Source organism: Jaculus jaculus, chromosome 20 (assembly GCF_020740685.1).
Source record: "Jaculus jaculus isolate mJacJac1 chromosome 20, mJacJac1.mat.Y.cur, whole genome shotgun sequence".
NCBI lineage: Eukaryota > Metazoa > Chordata > Mammalia > Rodentia > Dipodidae > Jaculus > Jaculus jaculus.
This window is the reverse complement of record NC_059121.1, coordinates 13,435,243-13,459,630: the sequence shown is the minus strand read 5'-3', so window position 1 is coordinate 13,459,630 and position 24,388 is coordinate 13,435,243. Positions and strand designations below refer to the sequence as shown.

General features: G+C 39.2%; 1 protein-coding gene across 4 annotated transcripts in view; it reads left to right on the top strand.

Annotated features, from left to right (window-relative positions):
• Rnf180 (ring finger protein 180) overlaps window positions 1-24,137 on the top strand; it is a 164,639-nt gene extending 140,502 nt beyond the window's left edge. For all 4 annotated transcript variants that reach the window (XM_045139084.1, XM_045139083.1, XM_045139082.1 and 1 more), the window contains 2 exons: window positions 1,762-1,887; window positions 22,780-24,137. In XM_045139084.1, the coding sequence (XP_044995019.1) occupies window positions 1,762-1,887; window positions 22,780-22,979 (326 nt within the window). In that variant the 3' untranslated portion in view covers window positions 22,980-24,137. The remainder of the gene's footprint in view (window positions 1-1,761; window positions 1,888-22,779) is intronic.
• Window positions 24,138-24,388: the final 251 nt, after the last annotated feature.

Here is a 24,388-nt window from a genome sequence, read left to right as displayed (position 1 = left end):
TTCAGACACATGCACTGCCACGTGCATCTGGCTTATGCGAGTGTTGGGGAATCAGAGCTGGGTCCTTAGGCTTTGCAGGCAAGTGCCTTAACCACTAAGCCATCTCTCGAGCCCCCCATTGCTGTTTTAAATGAGTGTATTACAAATCATTTAATAGCATCTTTACTCCCCTTCATCAGCATGAATGGAACCAGTGATCCCTTTTAACCAGGTGATGGTGCCTCTGGGACAGTTTCTGAACAGTAAATAGAGTGGACTTTGAACAAAACAACTGAACAGAAACCAGCATGAGAATATCCAACCTGAAGTTGTTTAACTTAGGATTATTTAATTATATAAAGAACAAAAAGTACAGTAACCATAACAACCCCAGCTTACATAATAATCGTACAGACTAAAAATGCCTTTTATTTTCCTTAACTTGTTTGCTTGAGTGGCTCATGGGGATGGAATTGGGAATGGATTTGCAGTTCAGTTTTAATACATAACCTCGCTTACCTGGTCTTTTTTTTTTTTTCGCATCGTTCCTTCTGTTGTTAGGTGTAAGCTTTTGAGTCAGGTTTCCCTTCAAATTTCTTAGGTAAGAATCAATCCAAGGCAGTGATCTTCAGGAAAGAGGAGACATTTCAGAGCAGAGCTTGCTAGGGAGGAAACTGAGAATGGGCTAGAGGTGGTCATCCTGGGATGAGCGTGACAACAGCCTCGTTTGCTTCTCACATTGGGTGTCAGCCCTGCACAGGCCTCTACAGACTGCACCGAACAGCCGGACTGCAAAGACCCCGTCTCCCGGCTCTGCGCTGACGCTGTCGGAGTTGGAAGGGAAGAACGTGCGGAGCCCCCGATGGGCCCGCGTGTACTTCAAATGGATGCTCACCATTTAATTCATTAGCCAAGCTTCTGGAATGTTGAGAATTTATTTGTACACTTTTAATATCTTCTGTTAAGTAGAGACTGCATGGACACATCATGTGTTGTGGGTGCCATCATTTTCCTCCTCCCTGCCCCCAGTCCACTAGGGGCCTTCCTTAGAGGGACTGCTGCCACTGCCCTGGTGTTGCGGGGCATGAGCTGTGAGGGCAGCAGTCAGCGTGCCACGGCTGGGGGTGCGATGCTGAGACTCTCAGCTGCCACTTGTGCTCAGCCGGGCTCAAGCCGGCATGAAGAGAGAGAGACAGATTTTAACCTAAGAGTTCTGAAATGGAGCCCTGCTGCTATGTCACGCGTAAGCCCATCTGTTCTGTTGCTGCACCCGTGACACCTGCTGCTTTGTACCTACCTGCTTGTTTCCCTCTTCTAGTATGGATTTTCTTGAGAACAAAGACGGTATCATTTTGTGTCCTCCTTACTATAAGTCCCTGATGTTGGCACTGCTCAGTAAATGAATGTTTTAAGTGTAAGTATATCTAAGTTACATCAAGCATCAGTTTGGATGAATTATGGTTCATTGTTTTAATATTTTACTTACTCATTTGTTGTAGAGAGGGGAAAATACAGAAAGAGAACAGGTGTGCCAGGGCGTCCAGCCACTGCAGCCAAACTCCAGATGCGTGTGCCACCTTGTGCATCTGGCTTTATATGGGTCATGGGGAATCAAACCTGAGTGCTTTGGCTTTGCTAGCCATTGCATTACCCACTAAGTCACCTTTCACTTTTTGTCTACACAGACTTACAGAGATCTGAATTTTAAAAATATCATAGCAATTATTTGTCATTTTATCCTAAGTACTAACTGAAATACTATTTTCTTTTGCTTTATTCTAGAACTGAACAATGCCACAAAGACATTCTTTACTAAGGAATATTTGAAAATAAAACAAAGCTTTCAGAAATCCAGCTCTGCAAAATGGCCCCTACCAAGCTGCAAAAAAAGATTCCATCTTTTTGGAGGTAAGGAAACTAACATAAAAAACAGTCTAGTAACGTGGTAATGTGGTCCAAAACTGATCTGATAGCAGATTTCTTTCGACAGACATTAGAAATATAAGAGAAGCTATTATTTCGGTATTGACTATTTTTAAGTGAGCATTATGGTGTCTCTTTGCTGAAGATTACGTATCCACACATAAAAAAATGAAGAGTGTACATTCAAAGTAAATTTGAGAGGATGGTTAAATTTGCCTTTGCCTGAGGAGGGCCATGCAGCAAGGCAGGTGGGTTCCGATGCTGGATCGGGAAGTTCGGCTGTGCGGCATCACAGCAGGGTGATCGCAGGTGACGGTGAGGAACCACGTACTTCAGGAGACTACGAGGAAGGGTTCTTCCTGTTTTTACCATAAAAAATGATGAATGTTTCAGAAGATATACTTAAACTGATTAGAACACTCCACAGAGTATATGTATTGAAAACAACATGGCACCCCATTACTTTATATACTATGCACTATAATTTTATCTGATGCATTAGTTAAAATAAGTTTAATTAATAAAAAATAAAAATGAATGGAATTTTTCTTGCCACCAATGTTTACTACATAAATAAGAGAAACAGCAGATTAAATAAGAGAAAAAGCAGATTTGGCTCAAGCCATATTTGGTGAGAGCAAAGAACTCTTCCAAAAGATTAACAGCCAGTGGCTCAGTGGAAAGAGCACTTGTCATGGAAGTATGGGGACCTGAGTTCATTTCCCCAGACCACAGGTAACAGCTGGAAGCCATTATGGGCTTCCATAGTTGCAGCAAGAAGGGAGGCAGAGACCAGAGAACTTCCCAGAAGCCCACGGATCAGCCTGGCAAGCGCAGTGATGCACAATGAAAGACTCTCCACAAGCGAGACAGGTGAGGAGCAGCCACGTGCACGCCACGGACACACGTCCGTACACACATGAACAGCATGTCTTACACACAACCACGTGCACGCCACAGACATACGACCATACACACATGAACAGTGTGTCTTACACACCAGCCATGTGCACGCGACGGACACATACATCCATACACACATGAACAGCGTGTCTTACACACCAGCCATGTGCACGTGACGGACACATACATCCATATACACATGAACAGTGTGTCTTACACACCAACCACGTGCACGCCACGGACACATGCGTCCATACACACATGAACAGCGTCTTACACACCAACCACATGCACGCCACAGACACATACGTCCATACACACATGAACAGCGTGTCTTACACACCAACCACGTGCACGCCACAGACACATACGTCCATACACACATGAACACTGTGTCTTACACACCAACCACGTGCACGCCATAGACACATACGTCCATACACAGCATGTCTTACACACCAACCACGTGCACGCCACGGACACATAGGTGCATACACACATGAACAGCATGTCTTACACACAAACCATGTGCACGCCACGGACACATACGTCCATACACACATGAACAGCGTGTCTTACACACCAACCACGTGCACGCCATGGACACATACGTCCATACACACATGAACAGCGTGTCTTACACACCAACCACGTGCACGCCACGGACACATACGTCCATACACACATGAACAGCGTGTCTTACACACCAACCACGTGCACGCCACAGACACATGCGTCCATACACACATGAACAGCGTGTCTTACACACCAACCACATGCACGCCACGGACACATGCGTCCATACACACATGAACAGCATGTCTTACACACCAACCACATGCACGCCATGGCACACATACATCCATACATACATTAACATTATGTCTTACACACCAACCACATGCATGCCATGGACACATACATCCATACACACATGAAAGATTACTACTTACTGCCATAAAGCAAATTTATCTAGTTTTCATATCTTTCAGTTGCACCATACGTTTAGGACAAGTGGAAAGTTCATAGCTTTGTGTGTGGAGAATGCCACAGAGATGCCCAGTGGTCTGAGGATACCAGTTTCTGAGTTTAGGACTAAGTAGCTATATGACTTCAGGATAGTCATGGAACCCTTTTATTTTTATTTGTTTTAAAATCTATAGAATGGGAATAATATTATTTGCCATGCTATTGATAAAGGTGTTATAATGATCAAATAGCTAATAGGAAAGCACATTACAAATTATAACTAATATAAAGAATTATCAAAGTCGGGCTGGAGAGATGGCTTAGCGGTTAAGCGCTTGCCTGTGAAGCCTAAGGACCCCGGTTCGAGGCTCGGTTCCCCAGGTCCCACGTTAGCCAGATGCACAAGGGGGCGCACGCGTCTGGAGTTCGTTTGCAGAGGCTGGAAGCCCTGGCGCGCCCATTCTCTCTCTCTCCCTCTATCTGCCTTTCTCTCTGTGTCTGTCGCTCTCAAATAAATAAAAAAATAAAAATAAAAAAATAAAAATAAAAATAAAAAGAATTATCAAAGTAAAATGAAGGCAGTCTCTCACGACTCTTCCAACTTAAGTGTGTATTACTGTGTGACCATACAATGTGGACTGAAATATTATTTTACCTTTTATAAACCCACAGTTTGTCAGAGCATGGGCTACTATGCAGTTTTAGCATTTACCACTTATGATTATGGATTGGCCAGTTTCATGTTGTTAGAAACACTGCTGCTATAAGCATCTGCATGTCTCCTGAATGGAAGCCCCTGGAGCGTTGTCAGGAGAAGCTTGCTGGGTCACAGAATCACATCTGTCTTGATGATGTAAACAGAACTTCCTTCCTAAGTGGCTTGTCCTGCTGTGTGACCAGCCTTGCCTATCATTTGGCATTTTCAGTCTTGATTTTGCTGGTCTGATAGTTATATAGTGGCAACTCATTGGAGTTTTAATTTCCACAGCTGTGATTATTAATGGAAGTTCATGTAGCTTTATGTCCATGTGATTGGCTGTTGTTTCTTCTGTAACATACTTGTTTACAGCCTATATCCCACTTTCTGTTGACTGTTTTTGTTAATTTTTGAAAGTCTTAAAATATTTTCTGGTCGCTACTTTTTCAGTTAATTATATGAATTGCAGCTGTCATCTCCCAACATGTGTGTGTGTGTTTACTTTATAATTTCTAAGTGAATTATATTCCTTCCTTCCTTATTTTTTCTCATGTATAATATCTTTTAATTCTTCTATATTCTTGGGGTCATTGTGGTAGTTTCAGTGTGATAGTTTAAATGTATGGCCCCATAGATTCAGGTGTTCTATTAAAATTGAGTTTGAAACTTCAGCCCCTAGCAGACAGATTTCTTGCTAGAGGGGTCATGTCCCTAGAGATTGATCTTCCAACCCTGAAGTATGTTTGGGGACATATCTGAATTATAGCCCAGAGGGGTGTGCAGAGCAGTTTGAACTCTGCTGTTTGCATGTTGTGGTGCTGGCTGCTGGTGGTGTCTCTCTGCTTAGATCTATGAAAGGGGAAAACAGGGGGCTGGAGTGATTGCTTAGTGGTTAAAACACTTGCCTACAAGGCCAAAGGACCCAAGTCTAATTCCCCAAGAACCACATAAGGCATATGCACAAGGTAGCACATGCACCTGGACTTTGTTTGCAGCATCTGGAGGCCCTGGCATGCCCATTCTCATTCATTTTCTCTCTCTCAATCTCTCTCTCCCTCTCTCTCTCTCTCTCTCTCTCTCTCTCTCTCTCTCTCTCTCTCTTTCTCTCTCTTTCTCTTTCTCTCAAATAAATAAATAAGTAAAAATAAAATATGTTTTTAAAAAGTAAAAAAAAAAAAGGGGGGGGAGCCAGCTTCTGCTATTAATGGTGTTTGCCCTGTTCTCTGTAAGCCTGAAATAAACTCATTCTTCCCATAACCTGCTTCTTCTTGGATGTTTGTCCCAGCAACAAGGAGCTGACTACAACAGTCATAAAGACATTTTCCCTTGCACTTTTCAAATAGTGCAGATATCTTTGCAACTTATGTTATTCTAAATTTATTGGGGTTTTTTTGCTGTTACAGGTAGGGATTGAATTCATTTGAGTTTTTTTCCTACCATCACTTATTAAAAATTATTTATTATTTCTCCACTTATATACAAGGTTAACCTGTTATATGTAAATCTCTATATGTATAGGTCAGTTTCTTCAGTTTTTATTTGTTTCCATTGATCTGTTTTGTCTATTCCTATGCCAATGCTTATGTCTGTTCTTATGTCTCAAATGCCAAAACTTTATAGTAATGCTTAATATCCCATTCCTCATTTGATTTGCTTTTTGAGTATATTAGCTATTTTGGGCCCTTAGCTCATTAAAATAAACTGTAAAATGACCTTGTAGAGTTCTATATACAACTTTGTTACATTGGAGAAATGAGAGGGTCAGAGGAAATACTTCAACTTTTTTTTTTCCATTTTGGTGAGTTTTTTTGGGTTTATGAAGACATAAATTACATCATTGATACTTAACCTCAGATCACACAAGAATCCCCTACCCTCTCTGAATCCAGGAATGTATTTTCCTATGTTTTTTTTTTTTTCAAACATTCTGTAGAAATAAGAAGAGTACCTTTCCTGTGCACAGTCACCTGATCTGCCTGATGGATATCAGGCTGAGGATATCAAGGGGGATCTGGCTGATCTTTGGAATATCCCTTTTATTAAAGTGACATTTCCCATGGCAAGTCTCTGATGTGGCTCCAAAATTAGACTCATGTCAGAAACTTCAGGTGTGATTCCATGGTTTTACCATGCTGTACCATTGAGACTATGGTGGTAGGTTCCCTAAAAAAATTTACCCTTTAGATCAGTTTTTCAAAATTATAATGTGGGAAGAGACATCTCATAAGAATAGACATTACAATGGCTCAATAATAGTAGGTTTTTTAATCAAACATAGTAATAGATTTTATAATCAGGGAAGCTCATATAAACTTTTCTTAACTCAGCCATAAAACAAACTATCAGTTATCTATAATAGACCCATTCCTTTTTACCTTATGGAGTAAAGTCTTTGATACCCTGAGGAGTGAGCAGGCCTGTTTTCAATTATTTCCTTCTTACAAACATAGACCTCAAGTGCTTATACATAAAATTGATAGTATTTTCAGGGAAGGAGTGGAAATACCTGAGGTAAATGTGAGCAGGCGGTTTGCACCTCCTGTTGTCATTGGAATGACACCCATGTCACTCTTAGCTCTTTCCCTGCGGTGTCCGCCCTCTTCATGCACCACAGCCCCAGTTACCAGCACCCAGTTGACATGGTTTCCAGGTGTGCTACGCTAGTCCCTAGCTACCTGAGAGACTTTTCCAAAATCTTCTTTGCTGTAATATATATATATATATATATATATATATATATATATATATATATACACACACACACAGAGAGAGAGATGCTCTGCATAGATATTTTCCCTTTATTATGCTAAGGTGAAAGAAATTGGGGGGAAAGTTGGGGTTTAAAATGCCATGCCCGAATTTTGCTGATTGTAACAAAAACTTGAGGCTGAAATGCAGGTGGAGATATAAGTATGACAAATCCATCCATTTCTCAGCAAAGCCTGGGGAATGGTTTTATTTGGTCATTAGGGTTTTTTTTTTTCCCTGAAGGTGTTAGATTGGTTTACAAAGTTAAACATGTTCAGTACAAACATGTCCACGTGGAATAGAATATAAGAATATAGGAATGTCCACATGGAAAAGAATGCCTGTCTCTGATGGAAAACAAACCAGCACCTGCTCACCCAGCAGGAGTTTGAATATAGTCTAGACACGGCCTTCTCAGAACGTTGTATGTCTGTCAGAGAAGTGTTGCCTTTGAGCTGAAGAATGCGCTCACCTTCACTTCTCTGAAGCTGCAACAATTTTATTTTCAGGGTAATTTTGTGGAAAAGCCCATGAATTCCAAAGTGTGTGTTTCTTTTCATTTTGACAAAATCAGATCCTGCTTCCACTAGATTTACTTATAAGTTGAAACTTGATTCAGAAGCCAGCCCTATAGCAAATCCTAACATTATCATAAACCACTTTAAAGGCAAGTAGATGAAATTCCACTAAAATGTCAAACTCTGGTGAGTGAAAGAGGATGTCTCTTCATAAACAGCTTCAAGAACCATGCATGGAGATGGCCTTCTAGGCCTCTTATCACATGCAGTTACAGGAGCTCACCACCTTAAAGGTAGGTGTGTCCATTGTGGTCAGTCTACAGACTTGTCACAATGTTTAGGTGAAGTTTCCTTTTCTTAGTTCAAGTCCACGTTAGTGTAATCTTCCTCTGATGACTATTCTTCAAACATAGAATGGCCCCAAGTCTTTAATCCACCAACAAACATCCATGCTCTTTCAAATGTTCCTCAAGGAGTCCAAGATGCTGGTTGTCCGTTTCAGAGATAAAGAACAGGCTAGAAATTATGTCAGTTGGATACTGATGGTAAAGTAAGCTGACAACCTCGTACAGAGCCTGGAAGTTAGAGATACCTGAAGAAAGGGAACATCAGTTGACAGAATGGTTCATGCAGTAAGGACTTAACATGAGATGTAAAATGCTAGCCCACATTTATTTGGTTCACAGTATTCAGTATGATTCTCCCACAGCTGCTGAATGTATAGTCTGTCTCTAAGATTAAGTAGTTCAGATAGGCCATGGACTCAAACCTGAAATGCCTTTTACTTCTATACTAAGCTTATTAAATACATGGGTTATAATAAAAATTAAATATTTTATTGAAATATCACTACTTCCTATTATTTTAAAACTTGCCAGCAATCCATTATTCTCTCAACCATCCTATTTCCTTTCTTCCTCTTCCTGCTCCTCCCCCCCACACACACAGAGGCATACATATTTACAAAGTCCATTCTATTCATTGATTCACATTTACACAATTTGCCTAACTCCATATGAAGTTGTATATTTGAAGACTATGCCTTAATCATAAAAGATTACATATCTAACATAAATTCAAATACATGTGTACATGTGCATTCAGAGCATGTCTGGGTGCATGCATTAGAAATTCACCCACCTATCACAGTACTTTGAAAATAATACAGAAAACAAACTGTCCTGGTGGCTAGGGGCAGTCCTAGCCTTGGATCTGAACTCACAGTCTTGAGACTGTGTCCTAGTACTAATGCTTTCCCTAACTACCTAAAGAATAGATAACAAGTAAAAATTATCAAATGTATAAGATGTCTGATACTGGAAACAGATTATTGACCCTTTGGCTGAGAAAGACTAAAATGAAGCAAAGGAGCTCAGCACATCCAAACTCTAACTGGATTATTGAGAGCTAACAAATGGTGTTATTTAATTTTAAGAACTTCATAAAGATTCAGACATTCTACAGTTTGGCTTTGCTGCAGCAGTAGAAAATGTATTCAGTTCTTGTGATTCATCCTGGAAGGCCATGGTCATTGGAAAGGTAGGCCTTGAGTGGAAGTGAGATGACAGAAAACCTAACCTTTTCTGGGAGAATCTGATGTCACTTTGTCCTGTTCTGCAATCTGAAATGGTTCTTACTCAGTCCTGGCACATAAACGTAGACAAGCTCTAAGGCTAGGGCTGAGTGTGTGTAGTCACTGAAGTCTGCTCCCGGGTTTGTCTTGACCTTTTATCACAAGCAATTAGAAGGTGTAATGTAAAGTGCTGTGGACTTGTTACATACTTGAGAAGTATCAGAAGAGTATGTAAGACTGTCCTGTACAGTAACAGTCTTTTTCCATCAGTAGCAGGGATGTTATTGGCCGATGCGGTCATATTCCAAAGTAATATGGGGACAGATTCTGAGCCAAAATGGAGCAATTATACAAACCCAAGGAATAGTGACAACAGGTAAGTTTCTTGCTCCAGACACAGCTACATCTTTTTTTTTTTTTTTTTTTTTTTTTGGTTTTTCGAGTTAGGGTTTCACTCTGGCTCAGGCTGACCTGGAATTCACTATGTAGTCTCAGGGTGGCCTCGAACTCTCGGCGATCCTCCTACCTCTGCCTCCCGAGTGCTGGGATTAAAGGCGTGCGCCACCACGCCCGGCTAGCTACATCTTTTGAATAGGATGTAGGATAGATGTCAAGTCATCATTCTCAGTATCTTGAAGTTAATGATAAATTTCAAAATGCCACATTTATAAACAAGAACTGTGAAGTCAAGAGAGACTGTGGGTTGGAGAGATGGCTTAGAGGCTAAGGCACTTACCTTCAAAGCCTAAGGACCCAATATGTGCCAGGATTCCCCAGGACCTAGATAAGCCAGACGCACAAGGTGGCGTATGCATGTGGAGTTGATTTGTAATGGAGGAAGGTCCTTGTGTGCCCATTCACACAATTCTCTCCCCCTCTCCTTGTAAGTAAGTAAATAAATATTTTTTTTAAAAAAAGAAAGACTACATGAATTAAAATTCCTATATACTGAGAGTCTCCTAGAAACATGAATATTGTTGGCTGCTTTGTTGGGCATATTTTATGAGTCTAGGAATTTTCTGAGGCTCAGTCCTGCACATGGGTTGTGAAGTCTTTAAAGGGAACAGAAATCATCAGAGGTCTTGATAGCCATGTGGACTGACTTGTTAGAGTGAAATAGGGTTCCAAACATAGGGCCAGTTTTCTGACAAGAACTCTGCATTGGAAGAGGCTAAATAGGTGGCTCCAAAGGGCAAAATGAGGGCCGGAGAGATGGCTTAGTAGTTAAGGCGCCTGCCTGCAAAACCTAAAGACTCAAGTTGGACTCCCCAGGACCCACGTAAGCCAGATGCTCACGGTCGTGCATATATCTGAAGTTCGTTTGTAGTGGCTGGAGGCCCTGCCCATTCCCATTCATTTATATTCTCTCCATGTGTCATGCATAAAATAAATAGGCAAAATGAACCTCTTCCAGTTTCATACTTGAAATCCAGTCATCCTCTCTCAACTTAAAATGAGCCTTCTTTAAGCCCACCCTCTATCCTTTTTCTCTTCTGCCTCTTATGGATTCAGCGACACAAGTCTGCCATCCTCAGTTCATAGCTTGATCCATGAAACCTGATTGACTTCATAAGTGGACAGAAAGCTCAGTGTAAGTTGTTCTACCTCTTACTGTGGATGCAGATTCCAAGTTATAGTCTAGGGAGGAAGCAAGAGGCCTCTCCATTCTTCAACCAGTTTACCATAAACCTAGGTAATGTAGGTAATGTTGCTTGCAAGGCATCGTTTGGAGTTATACGGGGCTTCTATCTGCCTCATCACAGAGGATCATCTCTCTGAGCTGATGTACTTCCCTTCTAAGTCAGGAACGCAGTGGGAACTTCACATGAGGCATGTCACACTGCCCCTACCAGGAAGCACCTCTGACTGCCTGTGTGAAGGGTCTGTCTGAAGTTGTGCAGTGTATATGGCCATTTTCCATCAGTAGTACTTGTACTTCCATCTTAGCTCTTAGAGCCTGAGGTCAGCTTCCTGACTGGGAAAGATATGTGTCCTCCATCAGGTGGTAGGGGGTGATGTCCCTGTCTCCATGCATACTATTATCACAAAGCACCATGGTAAACTCCAAGTGTTTATCATCGAAAGATGGAAGAGATGTAGTCCATGATTTCTTCTAAGCTATTTAATAGTAAAATTTGTGTCAATGTTCAATTCGTAAATAATTTGAAAACTAGAAGTTCTCTTTAAAGAATTTAGAACCAACAGGAAAACAAATCTCTTGACATGTCACTTAAGAATATTCTAGATGATATTGAGTTGGGAAAACCCACTTTAAGTGTGGGTAGCACCATCCCATGCTGGGCTCATGGGCTATACAAAAGGGAAAGAAACCGTATCTGGGGAGATGGCTCACTGTTTAAAGACACTTGCTCACAACATCTGCCACCCCAGATTCAATTCCTACACATAAAGTGGCACATGTACCTGTGGTCCTAACACACCTATGACAGTGGAAGGTGGACCTAGGAGAAGCTGGAGCTCAAGGGCTGGCTAAGGTGATGTTCTCTATCAGTATGACAGGCTGTTGGGAGCAGCGAAACACCCTGACTCAGAGAAGATGGAGCCCAGGCACCTCCAAGTTGTCCTCTGACCTCCATGGACATGTGTACAAACACACTCTCACAAAATAAATGTATAGATAGATAGATGATACATAGATGAGATAGGATAGATATATAGATGATAGATAGCTATTGATAGATGATAGATGATGGATTGATAGTTGACAGATACATAGATGGATATAGATAGATGGTAGACTAGATAGCTATAGATAGATAGATAGATAGATAGACAGATACATAGATAGATAGCTATAAATAGATCATAAATTGATTGATAGATGATAGATACATAGACAGACAGATGATTGATAGATAGATAGATAGACAGACAGATACATAGATAGATAGCTATAAATAGATCATAAATTGATTGATAGATGATAGATACATAGACAGATGATAGATAGATAGATAGATAGATAGATAGATAGATAGATAGATAGATAGATAGATGATAGACTAGATAGCTATAGATAGGTGATAGATAAGATATGATAGATTGATAGCTATAGATAGACAGGCTAGACAGATAGATGGAAGATAGATAGATAGATAGACAGACAGACAGACAGACAGACAGATGACAGATAGCGAGATAGATAGTTGGAAACCACCTGAGAATTCAGCACTCACTTCCCTGTTGTCTCTGTGCTGGTGTGATGCCAGCTTGCGGCTCCTGCCGTGCTCTCCCCAGCACATGGGACTTCTCAGAACCATAAGCAAGGGGGCTAGGGAGATGGCTCAGCAGCTAAAGGCACTTCTTTGCAAAACCTGCCGATCTGGGTTCATTTCCTTAGCTACCCCATGGAAAGCCAGATGGGCTTTTCTGTGCAGTGGCAAGAGACCCTACCATGCCCGTACGTGGAGATGTGCATGCAAACAGACAAAACTTTTTAAACTATAAGTCAAAAATAACCCTTTCTCCCTTAAGCTATTCTTACACTTTACTTTCCCTGAGGAAATTATTTTCTTAGAAGCATGTTTTTATGATATAATTTTTTATTTTAATTTTGTTTTATTTATTTGTAAGAGAGAAAGAGGCAGAGGAGGGAGGAATATAGGCTCCAGGGTTTCCAGCCACTGTACGTGAACTCCATACACATTTGACATTTTGTACATCTGGCTTACATGGGTCCTGGGGAATCAAACCTGGGTCCTTTGGTTTCACAGGCAAATGCCTTACCCACTAAGCTATCTCTCCAGCCACATTTAATTGTAATTTGAAAAATATTTTAACTGTACAAATATAATCATACCCTGTCGGAAATAAAAAAACACAGTTAAAATTCCCTTGTAACTTCAGGATATTCTTGGTGCTAAAATAAATTAAATAAGTAAATGTAGGTATTTTTTCCAGGCAACAAGAAAATAATTGATATAACTTCCAACCAGAGATACTCATAAGGTCTATCATGACATATGCAAAAATAAATACATTATAAACACTTTGCTCTTCCTTCAAAAAAATGAAAGATTGGATAATAGCCTAATACCACTCATATTATTGCAACAAGCAGGCATTTGTTTATAAATCCATTATTTTGAATATAGAAAAGTCATATAAAGCTTTTTCAAATCAAGAAAATTCTGAAGTTATAAAATAATGTTCACTTTTTTCTGTCTGAGTATTTTATTTGTACAATGAATTTTTTCAAAATGACATAAAAACTTGTAGGAAATCACAATTACCTTGGGGAAAGTGAAATTAAAACTATTCAGACTCTTTTCAATCAGAGTGGGCATTTAGCTTAAGGATATAGATAAAGGCATAGAGAAGTCCTGCAAGAGACAGATCATCATCGGGATTCATAATCTTAAGCAAGAACTTCAGAAAGGGGCTGGAAATATGGCTCAGCAGTTAAGGCACTTGCCTCCAAAGCCTAAGGACCCAGGTTGAATCCCCAGGACCTATATAAAATTAGATGCACAAGTTGGTGCTTGTCTGGAGTTTGTTTGCAGTGGCTAGAGGACCTGGCATGCCCATTGCCTCTCTGTCTGCTTCTTTCTCTATCATAAATGAATAAATTAATTAATTAAATAAATTTTAAAGGATTTTAAGAAATTGAGCTTCTCAACACAACTACAAATCAAGAATTACATTCCTAAAACAGAACAGCCACAAAGTAATTTGATCACTCATATGAAAAAGAACATTTAGCCTCATCTTGAATATTCCAAAGTCCTCAGCTATCTTTGAACATTCAAAACACACATATTTATTTTCAGAGGTTTCATTTTTTTTATTTAAGGGAACAGAAGAGCTAACGGTTGTGGTGTTTTGTTTTGTTGAAGTGAAACCACTCCGAGTCTGTTGCTGTTCTCTCATACTTAGACCTAAGATGAATCCCAGTGTCTTAGCCATGTCCCAGACCAACTAATTCAGAATCTCTGGAGGTAGATCCCAAACATCACTGTTACTTAAAGCTCTCTGAGAGATCCCAGTGAGCAGGCATGCACCAAGGTTCATCTATACAATCAGGCAGAACAGAGTTGTAGATTTGGAATAGAACCACACTTTGAAAACTCTTTTTCTTTATTCCCAGGTTTCCAGGCAGTAATATATTCAAATTATTATGATAAATGAAGCTTATCAGAGGGAAGACAATGTCATAAATGAATTCAGTGAACAGTGGTTAATCTTACACAAAAATGAAATTAACATTGACATAGTATAGTGATAATTAATAGTGTATGGCAATCATCTGTTTGTTTTGGATAGAAAATAGAAATTTAATTGACACTGCAGTACAAATTTAAAACATCTACAAGTAAGTTCATGAATTAGAGTTTAGTGAATATGCTGAAAACCATACCATTATGAGGAAAATACCATGGGATTGGAGAGACCACAAATTTCTTAAAGGATTTCAATATTGTATTAAAGACATTAATTTCACCTTTTTTTTTAATCTTGTTGCTGAGACAAAATACCTGACAAAAATCAGATTAAGAGGGGACGGATTTGTTTTGGCTTCCAGTTACAGTCACAGTCCATCAGAACAGGGAGGGCATGGTGGGGCAGGCACTGGAGGGAGCTGCTCACATTCCCTCCAGGGAAGAAGCAGAGAGCTGAGTGCTGGGGCCCAGTTAGCTCCCTCCTGTTCACACAGTCCAGGGCACCAGGCATGCCGTGGTGCTGCCCGCCATTGAGGTGGCTTTCCTCACCTCGTTAACCTAATCAAGATAATCCTCATGGGTGGTTCTCAGTCCTGGCAAATATGAACCATCACAAGATGCCCCTATGATGTGTGCTGTTATTGGTTAAAATACATGTTCCGTGTTTCTACAGCACCAAAATGAATACAGCATAACACAAGGTTTCACATATAAATTACACATTTTACAAAATATAATCTGAAAATATTCCATTTGTATACCATTAACTTTCTTCAGTCATTCCTTTAAATGTGTTTTATCCTAACAAAGTAAGAAAGAATGCATTAATATATGTCATAGAGACCTCTTTTTACTACTCTGAAGCAAAGAAAGACTATGGGATAGTCTTTGAGATATCCCAAAGGGAATTAATTTTAATTCCTTGAAATTTTGGCTTCCTTCTGAAATTGTCATTTTTTTAAGTTATTTTATTCTTTGTTCTTGATGTGGTATAGGAACCACACATAACAGAATTAGGTAAGCAAATTCACTTTTAAAGGAAAGTACACACAGGACTGGTGGTTGTATATGAGGCTTTCAAGCTATTGAAAAGATGTCTCTCACATGGGCACTGGCTTTATTAGGAACTCTACCAAAGTTTGAGAAGATGACAGAGAGCTGAAGCAATAGTGCTTTTTGAAAAGCCTCAAAGGAGAAATAACCTCTCAAAACATAAAAATGTTTCTTCCTAAAGTGAATTGTTATTAAATTAGTAAAATCTGACTTTTCTGCATATTTCCTGTTAGTATGATATGTAAAATTCATAACTAGTAATAGATCATCACTACCTAAATTTAAAAAATTAGAAACTATTCCTATTCATCTCTAATCAACTGTGTAGGTTATAAAACTAATTATTAAGTGGTAAATCATAGGGTAAATTATTTACCATCCTAAAATTTATATTTATAGATTTAAAATCATATAAATACATTTGTCTGAAATTGATATCATTGATGATGTCTTGTTTGAGCCATCCTCTGACAAGATATGGTTTTCCAATAATAAGCTTTAATTGTGATTTTAACACTATGGGTCATGTTCTGCTTAATTCTTCATTTAGTTTTTTTTTTAAATATTGCCAAATGGTTGGACCCTTACGGTGTTTCCAAAATAAATTAGATGTTTTTTGTACATCCACAAGAGTAAATAAAGTAATATTTAAGAATTAAACTTCCCAAAAAGTAATATGGAAAATATTTTTGTTTACAATGTTGTGCTACCATTGTGTTATAGCTTTAAAAATAAATGAAGTTTTCAGTTCTGTCATAGCTATCAACAGAAATGGCCTGTTTCATCACTTGTTCATACATGGCCCATGGAAAGTCTGCAAGACTCCATGCAGGGGGTTTGTTCTCTTGATCTGTGAGATGGAGACTTACTGATCTGCGTCAGGACCCAGAACACTGCTCCACAACATGCATGATGCTTTTGAGGTATTTACTGACCAGAAACTCTTGTAATATGTTACAAATTAGGTTAAATTTGAGCCAAGACCTTTGGTTAAGTTTCCCAAAATGTTACTGATAATTACATAATCATGAATATAAAATTTGATAAGATCTACTTTATTCTGTATTCCATGTAAACAGGAGAAAATAACATGGCTACTTATATATTTAGGGAAGGAGAATATTACATTGTACTGCATAGGGAAGAGCTCAGTTTTTAATATAAAATTAGTACATTAAAATGGAATTGGAAATATAGCTTAGTTTTAGAGTGCTTGCCTAGCATGTGAAGGTCCTGGGATCACTTCTCAGTACTACAAAAATATAAAAGTAATTTTAAAAATAAATAAGGCTTCATTAATCATATATTTAGTCCTTTTAAAGTAAAACAGATAGAGAAAAATTAAGGATTTTGTCCAAATTACAAAACGTAATTACTCAGTTAAAACTAATCTAAGTAAATGATTTTATAATTGCCTTTTCCTTCTCTTATAAATAGAAAAATGCACTTCTGATGTTTATCATATTTCTCTAGAAACAGAAATAAAATAAATTGTCGGGCTGGAGAGATGGCTTAGTGGTTAAGCACTTGCTGTGAAGCCTAAGGACTCTGGTTCAAGCCTTGATTCCCCAGGACCACCATTAGCCAGATGCACAAGGGGGCACATGCATCTGGAGTTCGCTTACAGTGGCTGGGGGCCCTGGCGCACTCATTCTCATTCTCTCTCTCTCTCTCTCTCTCTCTCAATCTCTCTCTCTCTCTTTCTCTCTCCCTCTCTCTCTCTCTCTCTCTCTCCCCCCCTCTCTGTCTCCCCCTCTTTCTCTGTTGCTCTCAAATAAATAGAAATAAACAAAAAAATTGTTAACCCAACTATGGCCAATTAGATACACATAATATAAATGCAGAATTTACAGGCAGAAATGTAAATATACCTTCATGTCATGTAATAGTGGGGAAAGTATAACACCCCAAAAGTAAGAAAAAAATAAAATAGGTGAATAATTTACACCTATTTTGGGTATATATTAAAGCTATAAAAGCTATATGCACTGCCACAGCTAAGTCTTGCTGGTTGTGATCACTGAAATCATACAGAGTATCATCTGTAACCACAGCAGAAGGAGGCTTAGAAAAAGAAATCAAAAATGTCAACATGGAAAATAAGATTGTCTCTACTTATAAATGACATAACAAAATTTCACAGAAAAAATCCCCAAGAATTAAAACACTACTAGATCCAAAAAACCAAATCCAACAGCATTACAGATTACGAGGACACAACATTCAGTTGTATCACGCACTCTTAGAAGCTGGAGGATTGTGAAATGAGGACCAACCTGAGCTATAATCTAAGACCCTGTCTCACAAGCAAGTTATATTTCTACATATCAATGGTACATTTGTAAACAATCCAAAAGATTCCTTTTTAAAATGCAGTTCAGGGCTGGAGATTTAATTTCCTAGTACCCACATGAAGTCAGAGGCACAAAGTGGCCCATGAATCAGAAGCTCATGGACAGTGCAGGAGCTCCTAGAGTGCCCATACTCACTCTCTGTCTCTCAGATAAATACAAATAAATAAACAAATACATTTTAAATGAAATTTAAAAAGCAGTTCAATTTACATGGTATCCAAAAGACCAAATTAAATGTCTGAAAACTGCCAGCTTGATGAAAGCAATTAAAGAAAATTCAGTTAAATGGAAAGATATAATATGCTAATAGATTAAAGAATAATATTAGTAAGATAAGAACAACCCAGTGCTATTTACAGATTCAATGCAACATGTAAAACAATTTCAACAGCTCAATTTGCAGAATGTAAAGGCTAATTCTCAAATTCTTAAAATATACCAGGGAGCCCTGAATAACAACAAAAATAAAATCTTAAAACGAAATGCAGTGTTCATAATTTAAAAACTTACTGCAGAACCACAATAACCAAAGCAGTGTACTGTGGTTACAGGTCTAGGTATATTGACCATTAGAACAGAACATCCAGAAATATCCCATTTACCTATGGATGATTGATTGTTGATAGAATGCTAATTAAATTTATTCAATGGGGAGTCATCTTTTCAACAAATAATGCTATCTACTTGATTTATGTATGCAAAAAATGAAGTTGATCTCTTATACAATATACAAAAATTAAATATGTTCTGTATTTGTGCATGAAATATCACAATTATTATGTATCCATTAAATACATATCAAAAATATAATGAGAATTTAACATCAAATATATGTATACATAAAACTATAAAACTCTTCAAATAAAACGTAAGTGTAAATCTTAATGACCAAGAGATTCTTAGGTATAAAAACCAAAGAACAAGCAACAAAAATAAAAAAAATTAAAATGGATTTCATCAAAATTAAAAATACAACAAAACGCATTTATCTAGAAAATAATAAAGGTAACATGGGAGAAAATATTTGTAGATGGCATACCCGAAAGAGATTAATTTTCATTAAATGTGAAGAAATCCTACAACTCAGTAACAAGAAGAGAAGGAGATCTGTTTTGAGGTGGATCAGTCACTGAGATGTTTCTCCAAATGCTATGCAAATGGCTAAACAGGACATTTAAAAAGTGCTCAACATTGTTTATTGTTAAGGAAATGGAAGCCAAGCTACAAGACCATAAGGGCAGACTAAGATGAGGACAATATGAAAGAATAAGTCTTGGAAAGAAAAATGTAAACCCTTCTACCTTAAAGTGATGCAACTCACTGTTAAAACAGTTTTGATGTTCCTCAGAAAGCTAAATATATCATTGCCATATGACTACAGTTCTGCTACTGCATATATAACCAAAAGATTTGGAAACTGAAATAGGTACTTATATGCCAGTATTCAGTAGAAACCACCTCAGTTTTGATCAGCACATCAGTGGATGAACAAAATGTTGTATTGCCTAAAATGGATAAAATGGCATAACTGTCATAAGATGGGGTATAGCTCAGAACACACTACAGTATTGATAAGCTTTGAAAATGTGAAAAATGTGACCCTAGGGGAAATGAGCCAGACACAAAGACATTCTGTGACCCCGTTTATATAAGATGTCTCAAACAGGTAAATTTACAGAGACAGAAAGTTGACTAGAGATTCCCAGGGTCTGGGGAAAGGGGAAGCAGGGAGTTACAGGAAGTTAAAAGAGTCACATTTCTTTTGAGGGGATGAGAAAGTGGAATTGTATGTGATGATGGTTGCACATCCTTGTGAATGTAACCAGTGACTGAATTGTACAAGTAAAACGGGTTATAATGGCAATCTTGATTATTATTTAAAATTTTTTTAAAGACATGATACTTCTCACCTGGTTATAGTACCAGTTCTTTAGAATATTTTATTATTTATTTATTTGAGAGAGAGAAAGACAAGGAGGGTAGGGGGAAGAATGGGTGTGCCAGGGCCTTCAGCCACTGCAAACGAACTCCAGACACATGTGCCCCCTTATGCATCTGGCTTTCGTGGGTCCTTGGAAATTGAACTGAGGTCCTTTGGCTTTTCAGGCAAATGCCTTAACCATTAAGCTATCTCTCCAGCCCAGAAACAATTCTTTAAAATCTTATAACTCAACTTGATAACTTTATGCTGTAGTTTAAGCAGGTGTTTTAGAGTGGTAAATCTCTTCAATCTAAGAGGTGAATGTTTTCAGGGTTAATAACATTTGATTCTGGGGGCCTAAAGACTAGAAGAACATGGCATCTAAAGTCTAGCTGCATAAGCTTTTCAGCTATATTAACACAGCATGTCTATACCTATGTGGAACCATAAATATCTCACTCCACCTCTGCTAAGACCTACTTCTATCAGTCAGTTTGACACAGCAACATCCTTATGTAATTTGAAGATCATGGAGCAGTGAAGCACTGTGCTTTAACCTCAGCCTGTCCCATCACCTCTAAGTACAAGGATATGTCTCCTATAATCCTCATTTTAGAGCTCGGATTTATTCTGTAAAGAATATTGTTCATAAGAACTTCAAAATGTCATGTAAATATGGTCAGAATAATATTAATCCCTGCTGATAATATATTTCAGAAACTCGACTTTGGACAGTCTCCAGTCATGTGCTAATTATTCTGTTTGCTGAGGTCTGTTCTTACACGCAAGCATTTCTAGGCACTGCAAACGAACTCCAGAGGCATGCACCACCAGGACATGTGTTCTGGGGAATTGAACCAGGGTCCTTTGGCTTTGCAGGCAAGTGCCTCGACCACTAATGCAGCCCCAAGGCTTCTAATTTTACACAAACTCTTTTCTACAGTAAAAAGATATGGCAAGATTACCAATACTGAAAACTGTTAAGGTCAGAGTTTTGCCCCATGTACATTTTACCAAGGTAGTCATAGTCCATGTCATGAATCTTGTGAAGCTCAGGCTATGAGATCCCTGCATGTGTGACAGAGGACTGTAGTGGAGGAGTGAATACCTGAGTCCCTTTCCCAAAGGCATCTCACATAGGTTCAGATGGCATCTATGCAGGTCATGGGATGAGTTTCCCTGGACAACACTGAGCTCTTGAAGCTCCAGTCTTTTCTAGCAGACACTGAGTGCACTGTGTTCCAAAGCGTGTGCCAACCTGCCCTGAGCTCCAAATGGGCACACTTTATCTTCTGCAGGCACTTGCTAGAGCATAGGCGTTTAATGTCTCTGCTTTCACGATGTCCTGACACACAGAGGACCATGGAGGACTCTCACCTAACAGCAAGCATGTTTTATGAAGCCATTAACTTCGAGGCGCATAAGCCAGGCAAAGGCCAGCATAAAACAGTGTCATAAGCCAATCTCTGCATTAGCATATACGTAAAATTCTACATGACATAGTGACAGTGTGGAGTGGGAAGTATAACCTTATTTGAGCCAACCTTCCAGCACACAAGAAGCAGACCCCTGTAAAGAAATCAGTTTGAATATTAGCCATGCCAACAAAAGAGGAAAAAAGCTGACATTATCCATCCTACGTAAATTTTTATAAGCCCTAAAATAGTTAAAACAATGACTAGTTGGAGCAAACATCGTAAGAAGTCACATAAAAACAGACATTCCAAAACCTCACTTGAAATATAGCTGTACAATTTATTCTAAGGCATCACTAATTTCAGCTTTACTTTCCCATGTTTTAAATCCACATAACACAAAATGTGTGTAATGAAACACAAATTGAAGGAGGCAGCCAAATATCAAAGTCCTAGAGCTCAAAGGTTGCTGAATACCATAAAGAGGCTCATCTTTCCTCCTCATAACTTATTTTTTCATGCATGAGTATGCTGTTTAAGTATATGTAATACGCACTGCACACTCCAGCGTCCTCCCCCAGTCCCACTCGACTCTTTCTTCTCATCACTTAGCCGGGGTTGTGCCAAAGAAGAACATGATTGGCATCCCTCTACCCCACACTAACTGGCATCAGCCCGCCAGGGAGAGGAATGGTCTCTCGAGCCTCTCTCCTATCCAGTACAGAATGTTGACTGGCCCCATCATAGGCAGGTCTTGTGCACGTATAACAGCTGGTGTGAGGTCATGAGTCTTGTCTAGATGAGAATTCTGTAGTGCTTCTCCCTAATGGCAGCTCTTACTTTATTTCATTCTTATCGTCTACAATGTTTCTTGAGCCCTAGGACTGAGCACTCAGTCACTTCTTTTCAGCACCTGACCAGTTATAATTCTTTACATTGACCCACTGCCAAAAAAAAAAAAAAAAAGATTTTTTAAAAGTAAATAAAGCTTTTCTGGCCAATGCTGAGAGCAAAACCAATCTGTGGATATAAAGATAAATATCTAGCGGGCCAGGGACACTGGATGCATCTTGCCTCCTGGTCAATATTGTGGCATTCACTGTCCATCACTGGGTAAGTTCACCAATGCCTTTATTGCCGCAGCCACCCGTAAAACACTTTCTGGAGCTGTGAAAGCTGTCAGCGCAGACAAACCTCAGCTCCGGCCGGCTTGGTTTCTCCATGGTCTGCAGCTAACGCATGTGGATGTCTCAGCAATAGAGTCTTGACATCCAGTTCTGGTGGCAACCAAGGGCCTGGCCAATAGCCTGTATCATTCTCGGGGTCCTCCATGATCAAGCAGCTGGGAGGTACCCCACCCCGGCACTGGAATTTTTTTTCTTTAGTAACCTACGGCTCCCGTCCATCGAGGAGAGTAGCTGTGAGGCACACGGTAGGCCCCGTGGAGATGTGCTTTGTTTAGGGCACCTTGCTCGCCACGCAGCTTCTGTCCTGAGCGTGTGTCTGATCAGTGAGCTTGAGAACAACTTGTCCATGCATCTTCCAGGGTTCCACAGACGGGCAGCTCCAGTCACAAGGCGGCAGTTCCCCCACGGCGCGCACCGCATGGACTACCTGCACTTCGAGGACGACGGCCGCGGGTGGCGGCTCGACCTGGACATGGTGGTCATCTACGTGTACTCGGTGAACTGGGTCATTGGCTTTGTCGTGCTCTGCTTCCTCTGCTACTTCTTCTTTCCAGTTTAGGAACCGCCCCACCTCGCCACAGCTGAGCGATCATGAACGGCGTGAAGAGCAGCGGCTTAAACATTTTTAAAGTGTGCTTTGAGGTTTTTACAATGTCGCATTATGTAGGTTGTTGGTGTTCCATAGGAAGTCTGAAAATCATGGGTTTATTTATGAATGTCTTTCGGGTAACAAGCTAAGCTTTGGTCAAGAGCTAATATGCCGAGTACTTAGCAGCAGTGGACTATTAATCTCGTAGCTCTTGGTTTTGAACCTGGGACTCTAATTTTACAATCTCACTTTTATACTGGTTTTGACTGCAAAGATTGACCTTTTTTTTTCTTCCATTTAAAAATGATAAAAATACGAAATTATATTATTATCTGATAGATAGCATCTTTACTCATAACCTTGAGTCAGGCACTACTTATTCTTAGGCAAATGTTGTGCATTAAAGATAAAACATATTCTCTGGGAACTAATCAAGCAGGGTATATTTCAGTTTTGATTTCCAATTATTTCTACTTATGTCCCCTTCTGTTACCAAAAATACTGATTATTCTTTTTGTAAAGACTCAATAGCTTTAGTGCAACATTTTTAATTATTCCAAACAACAGAGAGTTAAATGTAATAAGACTAACCCTCCAATAGACACCACAGAGAGCCATAGTAACACATTCCAAAGTCAGGATGGATCACTCGAAGAAACAACAAAATCTGACTTTTAGTATCTCAAAGAGCAATGCATGTCCAAAAACGTCTTTAACTTAGTGATTTATTTAACTAGGAAATTGTCAAATATGTTGTCAATGTGCAATAAAAGAGTGGATTTTAAATTTTTTATTGTTGTTAATTGATGGAAAAATATAGAATAAAAAATTGTTGGAAATTCCTTAATGGATTTATATAAAGAAAAACTGGTATTTTATTTATATTATAATAATTTTAATATTTTTCCATATATAAAGAAGATAAGATTTGAATTATTCCAATGTGAGCCAGAATTGGGGAAGGTATCCCAGTTTCAAAAGTGAGAAAACCTAAACAAAAAAGAGATATCAGCTTGTTCATTTACTTGGGTGGTTTTTTTGTGAAATGTAGAACCAAAATTTTGATAACTACTAACCTAACATTTCTAGCCTGTCATGTCCTGTATCTAATAAATCATTGAACACAAAGTGGGTAACCGTCTCATGTCACTACAAATGCCACCACCGCTGAAAACGTTTTCACGTTGGCACACGTGTGTAGTACGTGTGGGGTGGTGTGAGTGGAGCGTGCCTGGGTTTAGTGTACGCGTGTCCTGTGCGCGTGATTGCGGCGGCTGCACAAGAACAGGCGTGTCCTCCTCTGTCGTTCGTCTGCGCTGTCTCCCTCACCTTCGCTGCTCTTCGGGTCAGACTGGCTGGCCAGCTGCTCTCCTGTCTGC